At 36.5% G+C, this 22,264-nt stretch overlaps 1 protein-coding gene across 4 annotated transcripts in view; it reads left to right on the top strand.

Moving 5' to 3' along the window:
• ODAD2 (outer dynein arm docking complex subunit 2) overlaps positions 1-22,264 on the top strand; it is a 70,002-nt gene that overhangs the window by 13,523 nt on the left and 34,215 nt on the right. For 3 of the 4 annotated variants that reach the window (XM_071428755.1, XM_071428757.1, XM_071428756.1), the window contains 7 exons: positions 5,355-5,501; positions 5,783-5,992; positions 6,156-6,380; positions 8,613-8,723; positions 9,198-9,352; positions 13,852-14,094; positions 21,590-21,704. In XM_071428755.1, the coding sequence (XP_071284856.1) occupies positions 5,355-5,501; positions 5,783-5,992; positions 6,156-6,380; positions 8,613-8,723; positions 9,198-9,352; positions 13,852-14,094; positions 21,590-21,704 (1,206 nt within the window). The remainder of the gene's footprint in view (positions 1-5,354; positions 5,502-5,782; positions 5,993-6,155; positions 6,381-8,612; positions 8,724-9,197; positions 9,353-13,851; positions 14,095-21,589; positions 21,705-22,264) is intronic. The other variant, XM_071428758.1, reaches the window with a different exon arrangement.

Here is a 22,264-nt window from a genome sequence, read left to right on the forward strand (position 1 = left end):
TCTGGGGAAGAAATAAACTCCTAAACTGAAAATTTCACAATGGAGTAGAAGATAAACTTGCACTGTTAAGATATTATATGTTATTTTGGCCAGGTTTTCTGTGGTTTTGGGGTCACCATTTCACTTCTTTCCAAGTCTGAGGTTTAAGAAGTTACTAGGAAAATATTCTGTTATTACCAGTCCAAGGAAGTAAAAGTTCATATGTTTGCACATGAACTGTTAGAGTTTTGCCTCCTCTATAGTAGAATCCAATTTCTGTGAATCAGAAAAGGAAAGCTAACAGAATGGGTACATGTCTTGGAAGAGTTTTCAAGAGTGAATCAATGTTTGCCTAACAAAACCTCCTGATTCACACAGAAAATAATAGACATCCTTTTGTTTGGAAACTAATTTCTTTTCAATTTCATAAAATATGACAATTTAAACTCACTGTATGGGGGTCATGACATATATGTCAATTCTGCCACTGTGTAGGGTCAGGGTCAAGGTATCAATCTGCAACTAAAACAGTGCAGCTTCTGTGCATTGTTGTAGTCCAGTGTGAATGTTTTGAAATGTTGTGATGCCTGTGATTTTCCACTGGCTTTACTTATATTAATCTTTATGGTTTACATACTGCCAGGCTGGAGCTAAAGAATGCCAGAAGATTCAGGAAGTGGGTCAGGGAATTATTCCATAACTCAGTTATACTTGTCTATAAGTCATGTCTTAACAAGTTGCAGCTTGTATGTTTTATAAACTAAGATGAAAAATTGGAACTAGTATTTAAACCATGACAAAACTCAGTGTGCTTAGAGATTGACTAGCATAGAAAAATTGCCTTGCTCAGGCATATTATGTATTTTATACATACTGAGTACTGCAGTACTCAGTCTTTCATTAAGCTTTATCAAAATTTATTTAGATGTTAAAGTATTTTCTAGCAGAAAACTACAAAATTTTCTCTGTGATTTAAGAAAGTTCAACAGAAAATAAAAAAGTCATAAACTTTTCAACTTAAGAATTCTGTTTCGTACTTTACTCTTTGTTTTGAATTTTTTGTTTTATAAAAATGACAATACTGCTTTGGGTTGGGATTCCAACTAAACAATTTTTTTCCCTTGGAGGTTTTTTGTTCCATTAATAAATTTTAATTTTAAAAGTCTGGTTTAACATTAATTTGACCAACTATTTTGGGCTATCACATGATACTATTTTGTTTGTTCAGTTTTTTTAAAATATGTATTGACTTGGTATGTTTGGTCTTAATTTTGTCAAGTATATTGTAATTGCCATTCAGATTATATATACTCATAATCAAAACTGGGGTATTACACATGAGAATGACAAAATTGCCCACAAGCAGCAATTTTTTTTCCCTGTTATTCAGCCATAGGCTTGTTATCACAGACATGCACAGTTAACTACCTATCCAGGATTTACTTAATACACTTTTACTCTGGCAAAATAAATTTCAGCCATTGGTCTAAACAGTAAAACAACCCCATCTTTGATGTTACCATGCAGAGTAAAATATTTCACTTTCTGGTAGCATTCAGTCATGTTCACTCTAAATCATAAACCAAATTAAATAAATGAATAATACACCCTTCAAATAGGTGCTGTATTTATGGAGATATTTGTGAGCCAAAAACTGTACAATTTTCATTTTATTTAATTTTGCTTTCTCTTGGGAAACTGCACTGTAACTTGATTGTAATGTTTATATATTTCCATTCACATATTTTTGTTTTGCTACAAATTGGGCAACACATTTGGAATAATATTCTTTATAATCCTGTTCATACTTTTATTACTTGTACTTCTATAATGCCTTTAGGTTTCAGTTGAAAGGGTTAACTTTAGAGTAAATTTGTTATCTTTCTTTCCTAGCCTGCTGAACTGACATCATCAGTTCAAAAATGGAAGTTTTGTATTGACTAGGAATGTTTTAATTGGGATTGGACATCTGCTATTGAAAGTTAAGCCTGTATATTTTATTATCTATTATCTGTATCTATGATCATAGTATCTATTATGGGTTAATTATTTTTTAAAGAAAATAAGTAAATACCAAAAAATTTCTTATTTATGACATTTCATGATAGTAAATACCAGACAATAGGACTAGAGCAAAATGTAGGAAGTCATTGACTCCACCTGCTTGCCTCCAAAACAGCACCAATTCTTTGTGTGTCGTCTGGACAAATATTTCTCTGGCTTTTCTTTCCTGTCATGGAGATTTCATGCTGTAAGCAATGTATTCAAGAAATCAAGTATTCTTACTATAGAAGTTGGTTTTGTTGAGTCTTTTTTTTCTTTTTTTTTTTTTTTTTTTACCAAGCATAGATCAATCCTGATGCTGTTAAACCCCATTATTTCTCATCTGGACCTGGAGAAGAGATGATTTGCATTGAAGGTTTTCTTTAAACTACCTTCCTATTGTCTTCTTCAGAGTAAAAAGTTCCAGTTCCTTCAATTTTTTTGTGGAGATCATAATTTTGAGATATTGTGACATCTCCTGGTCTTTATGAACTTTCCCAGTATCTTTTCTGAACTAGAATACCTAGAATGAATGTAGTACTTAAATTTGAGCAGTGCCAATCCAAAGAAGGAGTAGTTCTTGTATCTTACAGGTTACAAATCTGGTTATAATTTTCTCTGTAAAGTTTGCTTTTTTTTTTGTTTGGCAATGCTGTGATATTGATAGATAATATCAGCATTGTGTTCTATTGCTAACAACAGATTTCTTCCTACAGTTCTGCAAACTAATCATGGCATCAGCCAGTTCTCTCAGTACCACAGAGCAGAGTCCATTGAGCTCACCTAGTGTAAAACATCTGTTATCTAAGTACTTACTGACTAGTTGTGTCCTTAGCATAGCCAGAGTGTTCACTATGCTGTCAGAGATATTAAGTAACCATTAGCAGAATTTAGTAAAGGTTAATGTATAAAAAAGACCCCTTAATGCTTTTGCTTTTTTGGTTCCATTTGTTGAAAGGTTGCCATTGACTAACAGGGTTTTTCCTCTTGATTATTACAGAAGTCAAACAAAATGATTGTGTGAACTTGTGTATTCCTTGGTAACTCTACTTTGGGTTGTGTCTGTATTTGCTTGTGTTTTTCTTTTGTTTTCATTCTTTTTTGATCTTGTCAATAGTTCTGTACTTCTCAGTTTTTCTCACTTGTTAGCTTGAGTATTGTAAGAGAGACATTACACATTCAGTGCCACAAGATGTTTTACTGATAGTGTAACAGTGATACTGGTTTATTTTCATGGATATATGTGTTATACTGATATATAGGAAGAAAGATTTTAAAATAAGTCTGTGTTCTAAATTTTAAAATAAGTCTGTGTTTAATTTCAAACCTTAAAATTGACTGTTGATCTGCCAGTAGAATCTATTTTGCTTCCAACATATCAGATTTCAAATGGTATGACAACATGATGCAGATTTTATGTCAACTTAATGGAGAGGTAACTATTTCCATGCATGTTAAAATCTATGCTGTAACTACTACAAGACTTACTCTAATGATAACTTCAAGAAACAAAAAATAATTGTTGAAACCATCGGCAGTATTTCTTATTTTGTAGAATTGATGCTTCAGCACATATGAAAAATATTTTATTGTGGTTTTACATTAAAAACACTTAAAGTGGTGTGTTCATTTTTAAAGCTGAAAAAATAAAATACATATATATAATATATATGGTTGTATTTTTTTATTCATTATAAGAAAATTAAAAGTTGTTTATTTTTTAAAACTTGGTCCATATTAAATATCTTATGCCAACCATTATACATGTAAGATAAAGGAATTATGGACTACTATGTAATGTATAAATGCAGTTTCACTGTAGGAGAAGCAGCCCTCAGAAGGAGAGACATCACTTTTCAGGTTAGCACTATACTTCTTCCAGTTATGTAAAATAATAAAAAGACAAGTTTTTCTTTAAAACTCCTGTTGCAAATTTTTTATCAGACAAAGTAAAGTAAATATCAAAGTCTAATCTGTTAAAAGGCCACAGATTTCATAAAAGGACAGCTGTTAGTTTTTCTGAGCTGCAGAATATTCTCTGTAGTTTTGTAATCATATTGTAGGAATTTTTAAAAAAATATTTAAGAATTTTATAAGTGTGGATAGACTGATTTCTCTAGTAAAACATTTGAGAAATTGTTACATTATTTATATGTTACTAAAGCAAGACACATTTTGTTCTGCTGAGGTCAAGATGATAAATATGATTTAAAAATATAATTTTAAAAAATTGGGGGCATCTTCCTTTAAGACATTATGTTTAAAAATTATCTTTACATTTAACCACTTTTGTGGGGAAATTTTCTGGTATCTGTTGTTAAAAGAAATGTAGGTAAAAATTATGAAGAACTATGATCAGCAGAAGTGTTTTGTCTGATGTAAACTACTGGTCTGAAACTTTATGAAATAGTTCTCTCACATTCTTTTTGGATGTATTTTCTCACTTGTGCTTCTTTACTACATTTATAACAATTTGAAGAGCATGTTAGATTTAAATTCCTTTTGTACTGTGTCTGTCATACTGTTTCTGTTTACATTTAAGAGATATGCTTCAGAAGTTCTGGTTTTGTTAGATCTACCTGGTTTATATTAGCAAACATTACTCAGTTTTGTAATATTCTGTGTTTCATTATAATGTCCACAATTCAGCAGAACATTTTCCTCTAGGAAGGGTTGGCCAAAAATCCTTTACAGATTCAAAACTCTCATTTAAAAGAGATGGGCTTGGGCAGCAGAGCTCAAATTGGGATGGGAGCCAAAGCTTCCCTGGAATGCAGGAGGTGGATGCTGTAGTTTGATTTACTAGCTACTCTAAGTTGTAACTTCCACATTAGTACCAGCTGGCAATGTTCATTCTAGCTTCTGTTGCAGCTATAGCTCAGCTCTCCTAATTTCCGTGCAGGTCAGTTCATCCCTGATTTTATTGACAGTAAACCTATATTAGAGGTTTAAAAGAATCCACTGTTGTATAGCTCAACTTCCTGTGTTGTGTTCTTTGATTTTTTTTCTTTAAGTCTAGTTGCAGTGACTGAAATAGAGCTTATCTTAGCTTATCTTAGAGCTTGAATGTTTAGAAAAACATTCAATCTGGTCTATTCACAGCAAGCCATTTTAATAATTTTCCACCTCAGCTATTCAGTCATTTGAATCTTTATGCCATTTACAGACTTTATCAAAAATTCAATTTCTTACTATGTGTTATTGAACACTATATAGTCAAAATAGTCTAACATGTTTCTTCTTTAGTAGTAGTTTTACTAGCACAACTAGAAGTGATTGAGATTTGTATTAAATACATTTTACATATTGGGTAATTATTTGCTTTGTTTTAGGGAGGTGATCCAACAGCCACTCTAATTGCACTGTGTTCGATGAGGGATTTCAATCTGTCTGAAGAAACCTGTCAGCTGGCCATCAAAGACACTGGATGCCTTGAAGTGTTGATTAATTTACTTGATACAGAAGAAATTAAATGTCAGGTAATGAGCTTTGTCAAATAGAGCAATGAATATGCCTTTTTTATTAGAATGTTTTTTGAGTTTCAGAGTTACAGAGTGTAAAGAAAATTGATTTCTCATTTCTGTATTTTCTTGTTTTCTCCAGATTTTTTAGAAAGATATCTATGTCTTTGACTTTCAGTTTCCTTCTTTTCTCCTGATTAAATATAAAGAAAAAAATTAAATAACCCATCATTTTAAATAAAGTTAATGTTTTTGTATACCTGAATAATGTTTAATTTCTATCGTTTCCCATTATTTAGACTGGTTCATTAAAAATCCTGAAGGAAATTAGTCAAAATATATTGATCAGACATGCAATTGCAGATCTTGGAGGCTTAGAGATCATGGTGAAAATACTGGACTCTCCAGATACTGATCTAAAATGTTTAGCAGCTGAAACAATTGCCAATGTTGCTAGATTTAAACGAGCACGAAAGACAGTAAGGAAACATGGAGGAATCAAGAGATTGGTAAGCAGACATGAAAATTTGTACCCTTGTCATATGTATATTTTTTTGTTGAAAAAATAGATCATGTGTTGTAAACATGATCAATTGTACTGTTTATCATAATTAGAAAGCAACATGATACCGAAGTTTCCTGTAGATATTAAAAAATTGGTGTTTTTTTTAGGTTGAGCTGTTGGAATCTATTTCAGTGGGATCATCATCCCAAGCCAAAGACACTGAAACAGTACGCTGTGCAGCTTTGGCACTCTGGAGCTGCAGCAAAAGCACCAAAAACAAGAAAGCAATCCGTAAAGCTGGTGGCATTCCATTACTAGCTAGATGGCTCAAATGCTCACACGCAAACATCTTAATCCCCATTGTGGGGACACTACAGGAATGTGCCTCAGAGGTGAGTAAACACAAACAGCTAAGTTATTCCTAAGCATTAAAGAAGTTTGCCACTAAAAGGAAATATTACATTCTACAGTCACCTGTATCAGGTCAGTTATTCCATCAGGAAGTAGATGCTTTATGTAATCAAAGTGGTTTTGAGAAGGTCACAGCTTGGACTGAAGTAAAAACCACATATTTTTTATTTAAAAGGCTAGGAGTAATACATGAAAGAAAAAAATGTGAAATGAAAGCCTTAATCACTTTCTTTTTTTTCTTATTTTTTTCATCGTACTTTACAGATTTGGCAACCTAAGGTGCTGTGTTCTGGTTAAGCAATGCATTTAAATTCTACAAAACTAACCTGCAAGTGTGGCCAAGAAGATCCAAGGCAGTGTGGGGCAGAATGGTTTACAGTGTCCTTGTGTATTGGGTCTGATCCATTGCAAATAGAAGAAAGGAATATGTGTGATTTTTCCACAGATTTCTGTGGCACATTTTGCAGCTTTGAGCATAAATTTGTGTTTAAATTTGAATCCAAATATTTTTTACCATAGCCACGTAAGGGATTACACTAGTGGGACAGTTCTGTTTAATATCTTTATGAATGACCTGGTTGAGGGGACTGTGGCACCCCCAACATGCTCAGTGTTTATAGGCACATCAAGGACAGGAAGGCTCTGCAGAGGGCTCTGGACAGGCTGGATCCATGAGCCAAGGCCAGTGCTATGAGGTTCAACAAGGCCAAGTGACAGGTCCTGCATTGGGTCACAGCAACCCCTGCAGTGCTACAGGCTGGGGAAGGAGAGGCTGATAACTGCATGGTAGGACAAGACCTGAAGGGCTGAACATGAGCCAATGTGTGCCCAGGTGGACAAGAAGGCCAATGGCATCCTGGCCTATACCAGCAATAATGTGCCCAGCAAGAGCAGGGCAGTGAGCATCCTCCTGTGCTAGGCACTATGCAAACCCTGTGTTCTGGGTCCCTCAACTCAGGAAGAACACTGAGGTGCTGGAGGGTGTCCAGAGAAGGGCAATGGAGTTGGGGAAGGGTCAGGAGCACAAGGCTGGTGAGGAGCAGCTGAGGGAGCTGGGGTAGTTTAGCCTGAAGAGAAGGAGTCTCAGAGGGGACCTGATCACTTGCTCCAGCTACCTGAAAGAAAGTTGGAGCCAGGTGGGGTTGTTCTCCCAGGTAACAAGCAATAGGATCACAGGAAATTACCTCAGGTTGAATCAGAGGAGGTTTAGATTGAGTATTAGGAAAAATTTCTTCACCAAAGCGGTTGTCAAGCACAACTGGAACAGACTGCCCAGGGGAATGGTTGAGTCACCATCCCTGGAGTTACTTAAGAGATGTGCAGATGTGGCACATAGGGATGCAGTTTAGTGGTGGACTTGGCAGTGCTGGGATAATGGTTGGGCTCAATGATCTTAAAGGTCTTTTCCAACCTAAATGATTCTATTTGTTTGTGATTCTCTGTCTTCATTTGAACTTGAGGTGTATTGCATTTCAGATAATATACATAATTTGTCTTGGTGAATTTGAGGCACAAAGGATACAATTTTTAAAGAGATTTTACATTATTAAACACTTTGTCTGTTAAAAATTAGCTTCTTGAATTACACAAATTAATGTATGTTCCATGAGACACAAACCTGGCAGGTTTTAGGTTCAGTAAGTATGTAATGAGAAGGTGTCATTTTTGAGAGTTTCTTGTATGGCCTAACTTGGAAGGAACACTAAATGTATTTCTTACACAGATGTTTCCCCCACTTAAAAAATTATCCCATTACAATGCCTGTGGGTTAAATTTGGATGACAATATCACTAAAAAATGTTAATTCTAAGAACATGTTTTTCTAACCTTGTTTTAGGAATGGATCTGTTGTTTTGGCTGCTGATTTTCAATGAAGTGAGTGGGTAGTTCTTGACCCATTCTGAAGCATCTTTTAGTTTCTTGGGTCTGAGCAGGGAGTCTGGACACCTTTCAGAATATTCTGCATTCTTCATAAGCCAAGTGGCTATAGGATAGGCAGTGCAGTACCTCAGTTTACAGGTGATTTGAAGAGCACTGCAGATATTTGCTTACCTCTGAGATCATCAGTAGCATTTTCAAGGCAATGATGACTTGTGCTTGCATAAAGTACAAGGCTTCTCAATATCAAACCTTATAACTGTAGCATTGTATTATAATGGTGACCTATTAACTGTTAATATGCAGCATTTAAAAGGTGCAGTTTATCTTTTTAGCCAAGTTACAGACATGCAATAAGAACAGAAGGCATGATTGAGAACCTAGTGAAAAATCTGAGTAGTGAACACGAGGAGCTCCAGATGCATTGTGCAAGTGCCATATTTAAGGTAATTTTATTATAATCAGTAGATCAGAACCAGGATTAGCCCTTTGTTTTCATGTCATTGTCAGTTTTAAATTTTCTTAATTTCACTATTTCTCTAATGTGTAAAAAATTATAGAAATGTTGTGAATATTTTAGCTCTGTATTTAATATTATAATTAGGTTCCTACTTGCTCTTCTTGTGTACAAGCATTAAGTTGCACAGGTAACCAGTGAAGAGTGATGAGGCATATTGAGCATAGAGTTGCTTTGGTTTTTTTGTTTGTTTGCCCCTAAAGAGGACATAGTGACAGTATAAGCACTGCTGCATATACATGTCACTCAGTGAGTTGTTAGCATATTCAGATACTTGAATGCAACATTTATGTTTTCTTCTCTATTAGCTTTTACTAGTTACAATGTAATACAGCTAGCTTTTGAAGACATAATCTTACAGATTTTACATAATGTGTATGTTTAATATGTATATTTTTTATAGTGTGCAGAAGATGAAGAAATACGTGACCTGGTTAGAAAACATGAAGGTCTACAACCACTATCTGCTCTGCTTGATAAAAGTGAAAACAAACAACTTTTGGCAGCTGTGACAGGAGCAATCTGGAAATGTGCAATCAGTAGAGAAAATGTGTTAAAGTAACAATTTAATTTTACAAGCATTTCTTACATTTTCATGCTTTGATTTTATAGACCTCTATTGTTTTCAAGACTGTTGTGTCATAATTCTTCAAAATCAGTCTTTATAATCAGCTGGGCTTTCACCTTAGGTTTTATAGTACTTAAAAAATGCCACCTGACCTCATCAGAGTAGACTGGAGACAGTGTTAAGTTCCTAGAATCTTAACAGTAAATGGAGACAAGTGGTCCCTCTAGTTAAGCTATAGGACTCTGAGTCAGGAGGTGAACCAGCACATAGTAAACATTTGACACGTGGCCATATCTGATATCCCCCCTCCTGTCTGTACTTTAGAAGCCAGAATCACTGCTGCATGGTAGAGAGAGTACTTAGTACACTTTAATGTTTTACATCAAGAGAGCCAGAGACCAAATGATCTCACTGTAGGGTAGATACCTAATACATATTAGAAATATACTGGAGTCTAGGATAACTAGCCTAGGTGCTTCTCTTGTTAACTACAGAAAGGGCTCAGAAAAGTAGCTTAGTCTGGAGACCCAGCTTCTAAATGAGTGGAGTTAACTGATGAGAGTTCTGCTGTGGTTACCAGCAACCTCTCAGTGCCAGGGTTCTGAGTAATTATTTGAGACTGTGACAGTAGGAGTTGTTACTCTCTACCTTCCGTGGAACAGCTTAATGATTGAGAACACTTCACCCTCTCATCTAAAATTAATATAACAAATTCATGCACCTTACCTAGAAAAAGGAAGCTGGCTCCACTACATATGTGCTCAGTTTCCTGCTGAAATTATGCTGTTCTGTATGTAGAGCATGTAGAAAGGTTAGAAGGAGTATTAGTAAGGGGTAACATCTTCCTGGTGCCCTAGTTTAGTGTACGTTGCTGGATAAGCACATAATGATAGACAAAGACTGGGTAAAAATTAGGAAGATTTCCAGGTTTTATATTCTGGCTTTTTACCGTCCTACCGTACGTTGCTGGATAAGCACATAATGATAGACAAAGACTGGGTAAAAATTAGGAAGATTTCCAGGTTTTATATTCTGGCTTTTTACCAGTCTGTATACCAGACTGTTGGTATACAGACCTATGGTCTTTACTTCCTCTACTACTGACCTACTGCTTTTTTGTACACTTAATTGCACCATAACCTTACTTTTCATATGGATATATGCTTCTTTTCTGTGGACTTTGGGTTTGTGCAGAGGTATCCTGATTTTGGATCAATCAGGGATGAGACAGACTGAATGGCTCTCTCTGTACTAGTAAACTAAACAGGGCCAAATCTTTCAGGTTTCAGGCTCTATGTTAGGATTATCCATACTGTTTAACTGCCAGCACAAGCCCTTACACAGTTTGCCAGCAAATGCTCTCCCAGACAATGCCCAGACACTCCTTGGGAACGGTGCAGGCAGCAGATTGTTCCCATTAGGCAGAATGGGTGAGGCCACCCTGCACTGTGAGGATAAGAGATTTTAGCCATATGGATGCTATGTTGTGCTTCTTGTCCTCAGGGCTAGAGAATGAGCCCTAGCCTGTTTTATTTATTAGTATAGCTGTAGCCAATAATTCTGTCCAACTGCAAACAGATTTTTGTTGGGCTACTCACATATCTTTGGCAAGTGCTTGATGCTCACAAAGGTTACTAGCCCGGCGCAGCTCCAGCTGAATTCACATGTTGTGTAGTGCTGAGTCTGAAGCAGTAAACCCTGTCCAAACTCAAGATGGGAGGCTACTAAAGAAAACGGAGTGAGGATAATATGAAAACACCTAAGTAGATCTGGAGGGATGAGCCTGAGTCTGGCATCAAGCTAGAACTAACAAACCCTGCTGGCTCCTGCAGGGGCACTTAATTATCTCTGAAGTGCTCCAGAGTATTTCCTGTACCTGGAAGTCTCTGCTGAGAGGTTGTGCTGACTCAGCCGTGAGCCGGGGCAGGTGCCTGTGCCCGTGTCTGTGTCTGTGCCTGTGCCTGTGCCTGTGCCCCTGCCCGTGCCCCTGCCCGTGCCTGTGCCTGTGCCCGTGCCTGTGCCCATGCCTGTGTCTGTGCCCGTGCCCGTGCCTGTGCCTGTGCCCGTGCCTGTGCCTGTGCCTGTCCCTGTGCCTGTGCCCGTGCCCGGGCCTGTGCCAGTGTCTGTGCCCATGCCTGTGCCTGTGCCTGTCCCTGTGCCTGTGCCCGTGCCCGTGCCTGTGCCTGTGCCTGTCCCTGTGCCCGTGCCCGTGCCTGAGCCTGTGCCTGTCCCTGTGCCTGTGCCCGTGCCCGGGCCTGTGCCAGTGTCTGTGCCCGTGCCTGTGCCTGTGCCCCTGCCTGTGCCTGTGCCTGTCCCTGTGCCTGTGCCCGTGCCTGTGCCCGTGTCTGTGCCTATGTCTGTGCCTGTGCCTGTGCCCGTGCCTGTGCCCGTGTCTGTGCCTATGTCTGTGTCTGTGTCTGTGCCCGTGCCCGTGCCTGTGTCTGTGCCTGTGTCTGTGCCTGTGCCCGTCCCTGTGTCTGTGCCCGTGTCTGTGCCTGTGCCCGTGCCCGTGCCTGTGCCTGTGCCTGTGCCTGTGCCTGTGCCCGTGCCCGTGCCTGTGCCTGTGTCTGTGCCCATGCCCCTGTCCGTGCCCCTGTCTGTGCCCGTGCCCGTGCCTGTGCCTGTGCCCGTGCCTGTGCCCGTGTCTGTGTCTGTGCCCGTGCCCGTGCCTGTGCCCGTGCCCGTGCCTGTGCCTGTGCCCGTGCCCGTGCCTGTGCCTGTGTCCGTGCCCGTGTCTGTGTCTGTGCCCGTGCCCGTGCCTGTGCCCGTGCCCGTGCCTGTGCCTGTGCCCGTGCCCCTGCCTGTGTCCGTGCCCGTGCCCATGTCTGTGCCCGTGCCCGTGCCTGTGCCTGTGTCTGTGTCTGTGCCCGTGCCCGTGCCTGTGCCCGTGCCCGTGCCTGTGCCTGTGCCCGTGCCCCTGCCTGTGTCCGTGCCCGTGCCCATGTCTGTGCCCGTGCCCGTGCCTGTGCCCGTGGCGTGGGAGCGGCCGTTCTGCTCCTGGACACAAGATGGCCCGAGCCAGCAGCAATGCCTGAGAGCAGCCTGCCCGCTGCACAGCCAGCTCACAGCGTTCCATCTCTGAAGAAGTTGAAAAGCCAGCAATAATCAGTTTTGTTTTGTTGGTTTTTAAAATTATTTGTTTACTTTATTGCTCTTTTTTTCATGCTGTTGATGTTTACTCTTGAAAAAAATAATGGCAGGGATACTTCAAGTTCCAGTGAACAAGGAGAGGAAAATTTCTCTTTAAGCAAAAGTTTGGATGATGAAAAACAAAAGCTTCTCATTTCTCAGTTACTTTAATTATTATGCTGATAATCCATCTTGGAAATATTAATTTTTATTGAAACATCTAGTTCTGCCATAAAAATCTCAGAAATACTAATATTTTTTGTATAAAAAGAAAAGCCACATGAGCAACTGGTTCCTGGAAAATAGTTTTTGTAGCTCAAGCAGTCATTCCCAGAAGCTAGGGGCTGGGAGGAAAGCACAAATGAGAACTCAGTACTCTCAGAGAAATTTTCTCTGATAATTAGATTATATACAGGTTAGATCTAGCTTGATATACCACATAGAACTGTCAGGGTATATCAGAAGATGTATTAAAAGAAGATGCAGTATTTGTTAAGTGTTAAGAATCCCCTAAGTTTTAAACAAAAAAAAAACCAAAACCCCAAACCCTTGAAAATTATTCCAGCACTGAGGAAAAAATCCTGTTCTGAAAGATGAACTTCTGAGGTTTAGCACACATGTCTTTGTAGGATAGGACCATCAAGATTTTAAAAACCATAGTTTTGATTCTCTGTATCAATAGTTCTATGAAGATTGGGGGAAGTATAAATATAAGTGTCAAGTCAAATTTCTGTTAATTTATTTCTTAATTACAAGTTAGAATCTAACATTGTGCTGTGGAAATGTACTAGAACTATGGTTCTGACATCAGGAAAATGCAGTGTATTAGGCCTGAGCTGAATATAGAACTGCTCAGGGTAAACTCTCTAAAGGCTCATATTTAGTGAAAAGTAAGGGCCATCCTTTGGTTCAGAGAGGTGGAAGAAGGTCTGGTACAATACTACTCTAGCTATTGTTAACACAGCAGGGAAAAGTGCTGGAAGTAAGGATAGCACATTAATTTCCAGTCTTCTGGTTTGTTTTCAGCTGTTTGTAGGTGTTGCATCTACATGTCAAGTTTAAAAAAACCCTCAAACTACTCAGAAGGTTCTTAGACCTTTCAGGTTCTTAGACCAATTCTTTCTGAATTGTAGAAATGTAGTTTGAAAGATAGAGTAAGAAATTAGACTGTATGTCACACTTAGAAAAATTGCTTGGAATGGATATTCCTGTATTGAGATTTCTTCAGCAAGATGATTTACACACAGAAATTAAAACCTGTGCTTCAATTATAATAATACTTTAATTATAAAATTCTAATTATAAAATATATTGGTAACATACTGAAAATACCAACTTTGGATTTATTGCTATCTTTTAGATTTCAGGAATATAAAACCATAGAAACTTTGGTAACATTGCTGACTGATCAGCCTGAAGAGGTCCTTATAAATGTCATTGGAGCACTGGGAGAATGTTGCCAAGAGGAAGAAAATCGAGGCACCATCCGCAGATCTGGTGGAATTGCACCTATGGTGACGTTACTGACTGCAACTAATCCAGCTCTGCTTGTGAATGTCAACAAAGCAGTGGGAGGGTGTGCAATGGAACCTGAAAATATGGCGTAAGTTATTAATATTCACAGCATTTTAAATATTGAAAAACAGTTCAGTTATTCTGGTGTAAATATAGTCAATTCTAATCTGATTGAAAATATTTTTTGCTTCTTGCTTTTTACAGAACTGTTACTTACATTCTACTGTAAATTTGCCATAGATAAAAAATTATTAAGGAAATACGTAGAATGTAAAGTTTTGTATTTTGAGAAAAATGAAAGAAACCTTTAGTAGATTGATTTTTGTGTAAGTTGAAATTCAAAGTTGCAAACCACCATTTTAAAGTGCTGCATGATAAGTCCATGTTCTGCTCTCTCTTTTTACTTCTGTTCTTAAGTCATTAAAAATAGCCAAAATTAGAGAAAGTTATTCTAAAATGAAATGTACACATTTACTGTCATGAAAATAAACTCAATTTTTTGGTAGTAGAATATTAGTTCTATTGTATATCTCTTTTGTCCCTCTCCATCATTCCTTTTGTGAACTCAGACAGTTTTGGACCCTTTTCTCCCCTCTTACTCCTTTGTAAAATTAAAGGAAAAGACAGCATTTGATTTTGTGATGTAGATTTGTACAAATTATGAAGATTGTTGAGTTTTATGATGAAGTGTTTCAGTTAAATGTTGAGGTCGGCATTTGCTGTGCTTACTATTCTCTTACAAGGATATTTACCTCAAGATTCTCAGCATATTTCCCTCCTTATACATAAAGGAGGTCAGAAAGAGAGTTTTATTAAGCTCCTCCTGTTCTGATTTGCATAATTCACTTGATATTCATATAGCAGTGCAGGGAATTCTTTTCCTGAATAAGGCTTTTGTTTTCATGCTTTGGCTGGCACCCAGTGGCAAAAGGCTGGATGGTACACAACCGTAAACATGGCTTGTATGAGCAGTTAGCCATGTAGCATAAAAGTATAAATAAATGAAATCATTTTAATGACATTTCTCACTAAAAACCGGCCTTTAGCATAATATATTAACCTAAGAGAATTAGCATTGCAAATACTGAGAAACTTAAATGCCAATAAACATGAACTGATATTTATAAAACCTCAGACATACTCCAGTACTGTCACTTGTAGTATCCAGTATGGACAGCTTCATACTGGAATGTGTTCAGTATAAGCATAAAAAAAATGCAAGTTGCTGCTGAAAATTGTGATAGAACAGAGTCTGGCTTGTCTTTGAGAAGGAGAAAGTACAGGTTTGGGACAAAATTTATATTATAGAGTTTGTAAAGAGTGAACAAAGGAATTTCGTTCATATAAAACATTCTCTGTTGAAGTTCTCAACTTTAGAGCTGTTTCTAAAAGTATTTCAAAACATTAGCAAGTAAGCAAGATCTCAAATAAGTGTGACTATACTTTTTGGTACTACAAAAAAAGTTACACAAAATTTATTAGCATGACTGTGCCATGTACCTGATGTATTGTGCTAACTATGCTTGTAGTACTAGAAGAGATAATGCTGCTAGATTTTTACCAAAGCATGATTCATCCAAGTGTGAATAAATTCAGTGAAATTTTTAAAAATAATGCTTAGTTAAAACATTGACAACAGTGTAACTGCTAATATGTCTAAAGTATTTCCTTGATTGAGTGCTATGCCTCTCACAGGGCACTTACAAGCAACCTCCCCTCCCACCACTGACCCCCACCTCTCTCTCAAAAAAAACCAGGAAAAAGAAAAAAAGTATGCCCATTCCTCTCCCTTCTCCTCCTCTCAGATCAGTACAGCAGAAGTTGAAATTGTATCTCCTCATCCAAAGTGCTCTCCTTTTGGGGAAGAACAAGTCACCAAAGACATGAAATACACACACACACACACAGAGTCTGTAGTATGACTCTCTTCTGTTTGCAAAATTGGGGCCTAAAACAATAAATAGCCTTTTTAGAAACTACTGTGGAGGTCAGTCTCTTTCTGTACATATTTTCTGAAGTTCTTTATCAAAAAGACACATCTTAACAAGGGTATGGAAATGTGCCAAGATTACCTTTAGAAAGAAGCCAAGGAAAGCCACTGGCAGCCTGCACATAAATACAGGTGATGAGACCTTTCTATTGCAGCAGGTTGATGCTTAGGTGTTCATGCTCTTTCAGATTCATACAGCTGGATCCTTATTACATTTCTTATCTCATAATCACTCATTTCTCAGAATGGTTTGACAGGTTCTAGGTAATCAGTTCTCTACTGTCTTTTTCCTACCAAATTTGGCTGGCAGGTCTGTGGTACAGACAGGCTGTGTTTACAGTGTAACTTTTTTTAGTTTGGCATTATAGAAACTTTTAAAATTATGATGATTTTCCTGGATTCTGCTATCATTGACTTTCATATGTAGTAAAATTTAAACCTTCTAAAGAATTGAGATTTTTCAGATATATTCTTGCATTTCATTAGCTCCAAGTGTGTTTGACAAAGTGTAGCTTAGGGATTAAATATTCAGTTTAGCAGTCTTCTACTTTGAATGTGCTTATCTTTGCAGCAGTAGGTATGTGAAGACCATACAGACCAAGAGTGGAGCTCACATAATTTCTGTAAATGATTCAGACATATAAGGAAGAGGGAGGTTGTGATTAATATAAGAAATAAAACATCATTATGGACTAGAAAAAACTGAGAATATTCTATGAAGCAGTGCAGTTAAATTCTGAGGGAAATACTGGGCTGTTATTTTATGTTCTGTGGAAGAAGCTTGAACTGACAAAGAGAGACTAATAGACAGGCATAGGTGAATGTACATCTTCTATATGTCTTTTAAATATTTTATTTCTGCCATGTTTCCTAGTTGACACTGTGGCTCTTACAACTACTGAATGGAAGGTATACTAGTGTTACTTTTATGCACTAATCCTTTACTTCAGGGCAACTTGAAGGAATTACATGATTCTTACTGACTCTATTGAGCTATTTAAAATAAAAAAAGAGCAGCCAGCTTCTCTCACAGCCAAAAATGATTTGACTTATCTAAAAAACCCAACATAATTATGTGACTGAACTTCCTTATGCTTATGTAGACAGCATGAAGCTGTTCTCCATAATTGGTCTGCTGTACCACCACTGACAGAGGTGTTGAGGAACCTTTTTGAGGAACTTTTTGTAAGTTACTAACTTTCTTTAACTAAAAACAAAGGACTAGTGCTTACTCTTTAACTGACACTAGCTTTTCATTTGCCCTTTCCATTTGAAAATCCATAGACTGCATCGCTGGCATTCAAGACTGAAGATTGTTTTAGCCAAGCAGATGGAGTTTGAGTCATTGGTATATAATACTATTTATCAAAGCAGTCAGCAGCAACCAGTGAAAGTTTTAAGAAAAATGCTAAATTGTGGTTTCAAAAAAGATGAGATTACATTCTGACAGAGTTAAACCCTGTAATCTTACCAGTGAGCACAATACAGTGTCAGTATAACTTTGTTTATTTACATTTGTATTTGTGGTCTAAATTGGCAGGCAATTAAACTGAAGTTCTCAAAGTTCTGGTAAGTAACATTTTAGCAGAGAAAGATGATAGATATGACAAACAGATGTCTGGGCTCTGTGTATACATGTGTGTTTAAGCAATTTATGTTGAAATTTTTACTGGAAATGTTCAATATTAAGTTTTAACTTAAAGGAAAGGTATTATTTCAGATTAACAGTTTTGCTAATTTCAAATATATTCAAAAAAGCAAAGTAAATTTCTAGAATTGCAAGCCACATCTTGCTCATAATGTTCAATGATATAATGATAATGAGATTCTTAAATAATGTAAAAAGTCTTCATTAGGCAACTTTTGCCTGTGAACACAGAACAAAAGTAATTTTAAAAAATTATCTTAAGTTGACCAATCTGCATTGGACAAATAGCAAATACCAATTCACTGTAGCCTAAAAATTGCAGTAATCTCTGAATGGTTTTAATTGCATTAAAATTATTTGCCCATAAGACCTATTCTATGTACACCATACATATGTTCTGTGTTGGAAGCAGGAAGATGTTTTGGTCCTACACCTTGCAGCTGCCTTTTGGTAGGAGTGATGATGCCAGCTGAAAATATCCCTTCACCTCTGCTCTGATCATGTCTGGCCAGCACAGGAGCACAGGACAGGAGTGCCTCTTCACCCAGTTCTAACTGCCATTGCAATTTCTTTTGATTATTTTGAGGAGCAGAATAATATTCTAAATTATATCATTATAATTACTATATTATAGAATCACTATATTATAAATTAAAATTCTGAATTATATCTATTCTAAATATCTGTCTATTATATCAGTGATCAAACAAGATCAGTCTGTGACAGAGAGCTTTGAATTAGAGGAGGTGGCCCAGTTTTATTGTGAGATGCCTTGGCTATGCTAGGGGAACAACACTTCAGAACCTGGGCTCTTGCTTTTGAACTCCACATATTCATATATTGTTATGTATTTACAATGAAGGAATAAGTGGCTTATAACAAAGTTTACATTTCTACTGTGAGTGAGTTTCATGCCTGTTAAGATTTTAACTATTAATAGTGTTCTGTACATGATACACATTACATACACACATACATACATACATACATACAAAAGCAGATCAACTATTCCATAAAGCATTTGAATATTAAAGTATTAAATATTAAGAATTTTATATCAACTAAATATTGTATTATTGCAACTTTTATGAGATTCCATTCAGCTTTCAAATAAAATGCTTTGAATTTTTATTAAAAAACCTGTCTTTTAACAGTCCCTTGAGTGGTTACTTGCTCCAAATTTTAGTGTAGGTTAATTTTATCAACAGAATATCAACAAATTATAATAATATAAATTACTTAAGTGACTGAAGCCACAGAATGAATAATGTGCTACCTATGGATGAATACAGAATTGAATGCCAACCAAAGTAATTTTTATGTTACATTTGGTTGTATTTATTGTGGTAAGAAGCTTTATTACTTCATCCTGTTAATAATATTATAATGCATTGTGGGAAGAAAATTGGATACAAAAACTATATAAAAAAGCAAACCATAATGTTGTTTAGTATTATGCCATCAAAGCTAGAATTTTCAAGATTACAGGTCTATTTTCCTCTCTTTATTTTTGTAAAGAAAACTGAATGTGTATTTTTTGTCAGCTTCAAATAGGAGTTTTTACATAGGAAGGAAGTTAATGTCTAAGCACTTTTATAGAGGAAACATTTTTCAGGACCATTTATTTTAGTGTTCCCTTTGCTGTAAAGGCAAATGCACTCATTCAGCCCCCATTTTCTTCATCTGCTGGATTGTGTAGTGAAACCATAGGAAGATTAAAACATTGAACTTTTTAGCACTGCTTTCTAGACTGGCAAATGTATGTTCTCACGGAAATGAAAATAAGGTTTGTTCTTGCATGGTGATTACACAATTACAATTCTTCCAGAATGAGAATTTAAGAGCATCATTCCTGTATGTAGAGGTATTTTTATTTGTGTTAGTCTGCTGTAACTGCAAGTAATCAGTGATGAATAATGCGATTTGGAGGTTTTATTGTTTTGTTTCTACCATTTCCTAGTATGATTTGATGCATGTTGAATGGTCAGAGAACTATGCTTTCACATAGTCTGAGCTGGGTTCTGTTGATCTAAGACAGCTGGTCTTTCCAGCCTTTAAGCAGAAGGCAAAACTCTTCTTCAGCAAATTAGTGATAGAGGGAGGCTAGTTTACCTTGAAATACTGAAGACCAGAAAACTGAAAAGAAAATGAAAGTAAACTTCCAATTGAAAAGGAAGCTTTAAAAGAAATAGAAAGATAAATCAAGCCTGGGGGTTTTTTTTTTAAGTGTGGTGGAAAAAGCGGAGTTCAGTGTTTGGCTCCTATCTTTTGATTTTTATATACTTGTTGGAGCTGGGTCATTTATATTTAGGCCCTCTTGGGAGGAAGTCCCTCATGTTGGTAAATGATCAGTACTCTGTACTAGAGGAAAGATTCATGGGTTCTTTTTAATTAATTCCAATATAGGTAAAAAATTCCTTGTACTTTCTGAAATGACAGGAGAGTAATGTTAAAATTGCTTAAAAGTGTTTGGAGTTTGGAGGGACTTAAAAGTTTGTTTAGAAGCTTTTACTTAAGTTATCATTACTATGTCAAGATATATGTGTAATTGTGTAGTTTATGCTCCTATTGTTTTATTTTGTTGTCTTAAGACTTCTGAATTTGTCCTTTGATGATTTTCTTGCAATTGATTTGGAGCTGAGTGAGTAAAATAAGCTATACTGAAACTGGCAGATCTTTAAAAACTTAGGGTTTTTTAGCTTAACCATAGCTTTTTTCAAAAAGTAGTATTTTCAAAAACATAGTTGTTTAAACAGTTTGCATAAAAATCTTATGAATAAAGTCCTTGCTTATTTTAGACAGACTTCATGTCCTTATTTATTTTTTCTGCTTCAAATGATGATAGAATTACACACAAAGTTAATTTTATAGCTAGTTTTAAAATTTCCTGGCAAAGCATATATAGTGAACACAAATGAGATGCTTTACCTGCTGTTTTTTAAGCTCTCTTAAAAATGTGTTTTGAATTCTCTTGTATTTACAATAAAATGTAAATGTTTTTTACTTTTGAGGTTAGACAGTGAAGGTGAGCTTACTTCTCTTCAGCTCATCTGCTTTGAGCTTAGCACAATTTTTTTGTAAAAAGGCATGTTGATAAAGGCTAGGAAGTTTTGTCTGAGCTTCCTTTCCATTTAGGGTATTCATTGGAACTTAATGTGATGTTATGATCCCCAAGCCTGATTGATACATAAACATAACCCAGATACTGTAGAGATGATTTTTATGCTGATTCATTTCTCAGTTAGTCATGAAGATACTTTGATTATAGTATGGTTAAATAGTTATAACATAGTGTTCAGTGTTGGTCTTGTTAGGAAGGAACATATGGGAAACAAGTTACACATTATTCGTGCCCTACAAAGGATGCTCTGTAGTGTGACCATTTTAATTTCTAATGCTTGATTAGAAACATAGTTTTTAAAAATATGTCATAGAGCAAGGTAAATACATTAAGCATAGACTGAATAAAAAGTTAAGTACATAGTTTTGGGCATAAATATTTGTTTTGGAAAGTATTTGTTACTATATGAAAGAAGCCAGTATGCTCAAACTCAGATTTCACTTTGCATGTAGATCATTAAAAAGTCACATGCTTGTTTTCACATTTATGAGTTCTGGTTATAATGTAGCTTACTTTATCTTCTATAAGTACTCTGAATGACAGTGCTGGAAAAAAATAAACAACATTAATGAGATTTAGTTAGAAAACATTCTGTCTTTACATCAGTTATTGGCACCCATCTGTTAGAGTGGGCACTGTTTGTTGAGTATGTTGATGGCGATTAGCTGACAATAAAACACAAGTATTTGCATAAAGCAAAACAGTATGTCAGAATGATGCCAGTGTTTCTTAGAGCAGTGTTCCAAACAAACTGATATAATTTGAGATTCAACATTGTATACTCCATAATTAATGTTCCCTTTTTTGGTCTGTTTCTGCAATAGGATAATTGACAGTCTGGATGGAGTCCGCTTGCTATGGTCATTGTTGAAAAATCCTAACCCAGATGTTCAAGCAAGTGCAGCTTGGGCTCTTTGTCCTTGTGTTGAAAATGCTAAGGTAAGAAAGCATTTAAAGTAACAGTTTTGTTATATATATACTCATATAATTTTTATATTTGAATAATTTCCAGCAATACTTTGCTGTTTGCTACTTACACTCTCTTTATTTTATTCTGTTAACTGCTTAAAAAACATGTGTATTTACTTTTCAAAAGTGGATAGTCCTCCATTTAACACCCATTATATAATCTGTTTTGCCTTTACAGTGTTTTCTGTATTGACAAATATATTTTAGTAACTTATCAGTACCTAAGCTTACTGTTCCCAATAAAGCATGATGAAAATCTGACAATGCTGAAAACAGAAAGCTTCTACTCACAGGCTATGAATAGCATGGGTAGTTCTAGTTGTTCTCCACTGTGGTCAATTTCAGCTGTGCTCTCAAGAGACCATCATTTGGTTTTAGAGCATATTTTAGACTCGGTGCCAATGTAATCTTCAGGTTTTCTGCTCAGACTGCCAACAAAAAGTGCCAGTTGTGAATAGTGGTGGTTGTGCAGGTCAGTTGTGTACAGAAGACTGAGCTATTCATTTAATTCATGTCAGTTTCCAAATAGA

Source organism: Agelaius tricolor, unplaced genomic scaffold (assembly GCF_023055355.1).
Source record: "Agelaius tricolor isolate 1412-34295 unplaced genomic scaffold, bAgeTri1.0.p SCAF_6, whole genome shotgun sequence".
NCBI classification, from domain to species: Eukaryota; Metazoa; Chordata; class Aves; order Passeriformes; family Icteridae; genus Agelaius; species Agelaius tricolor.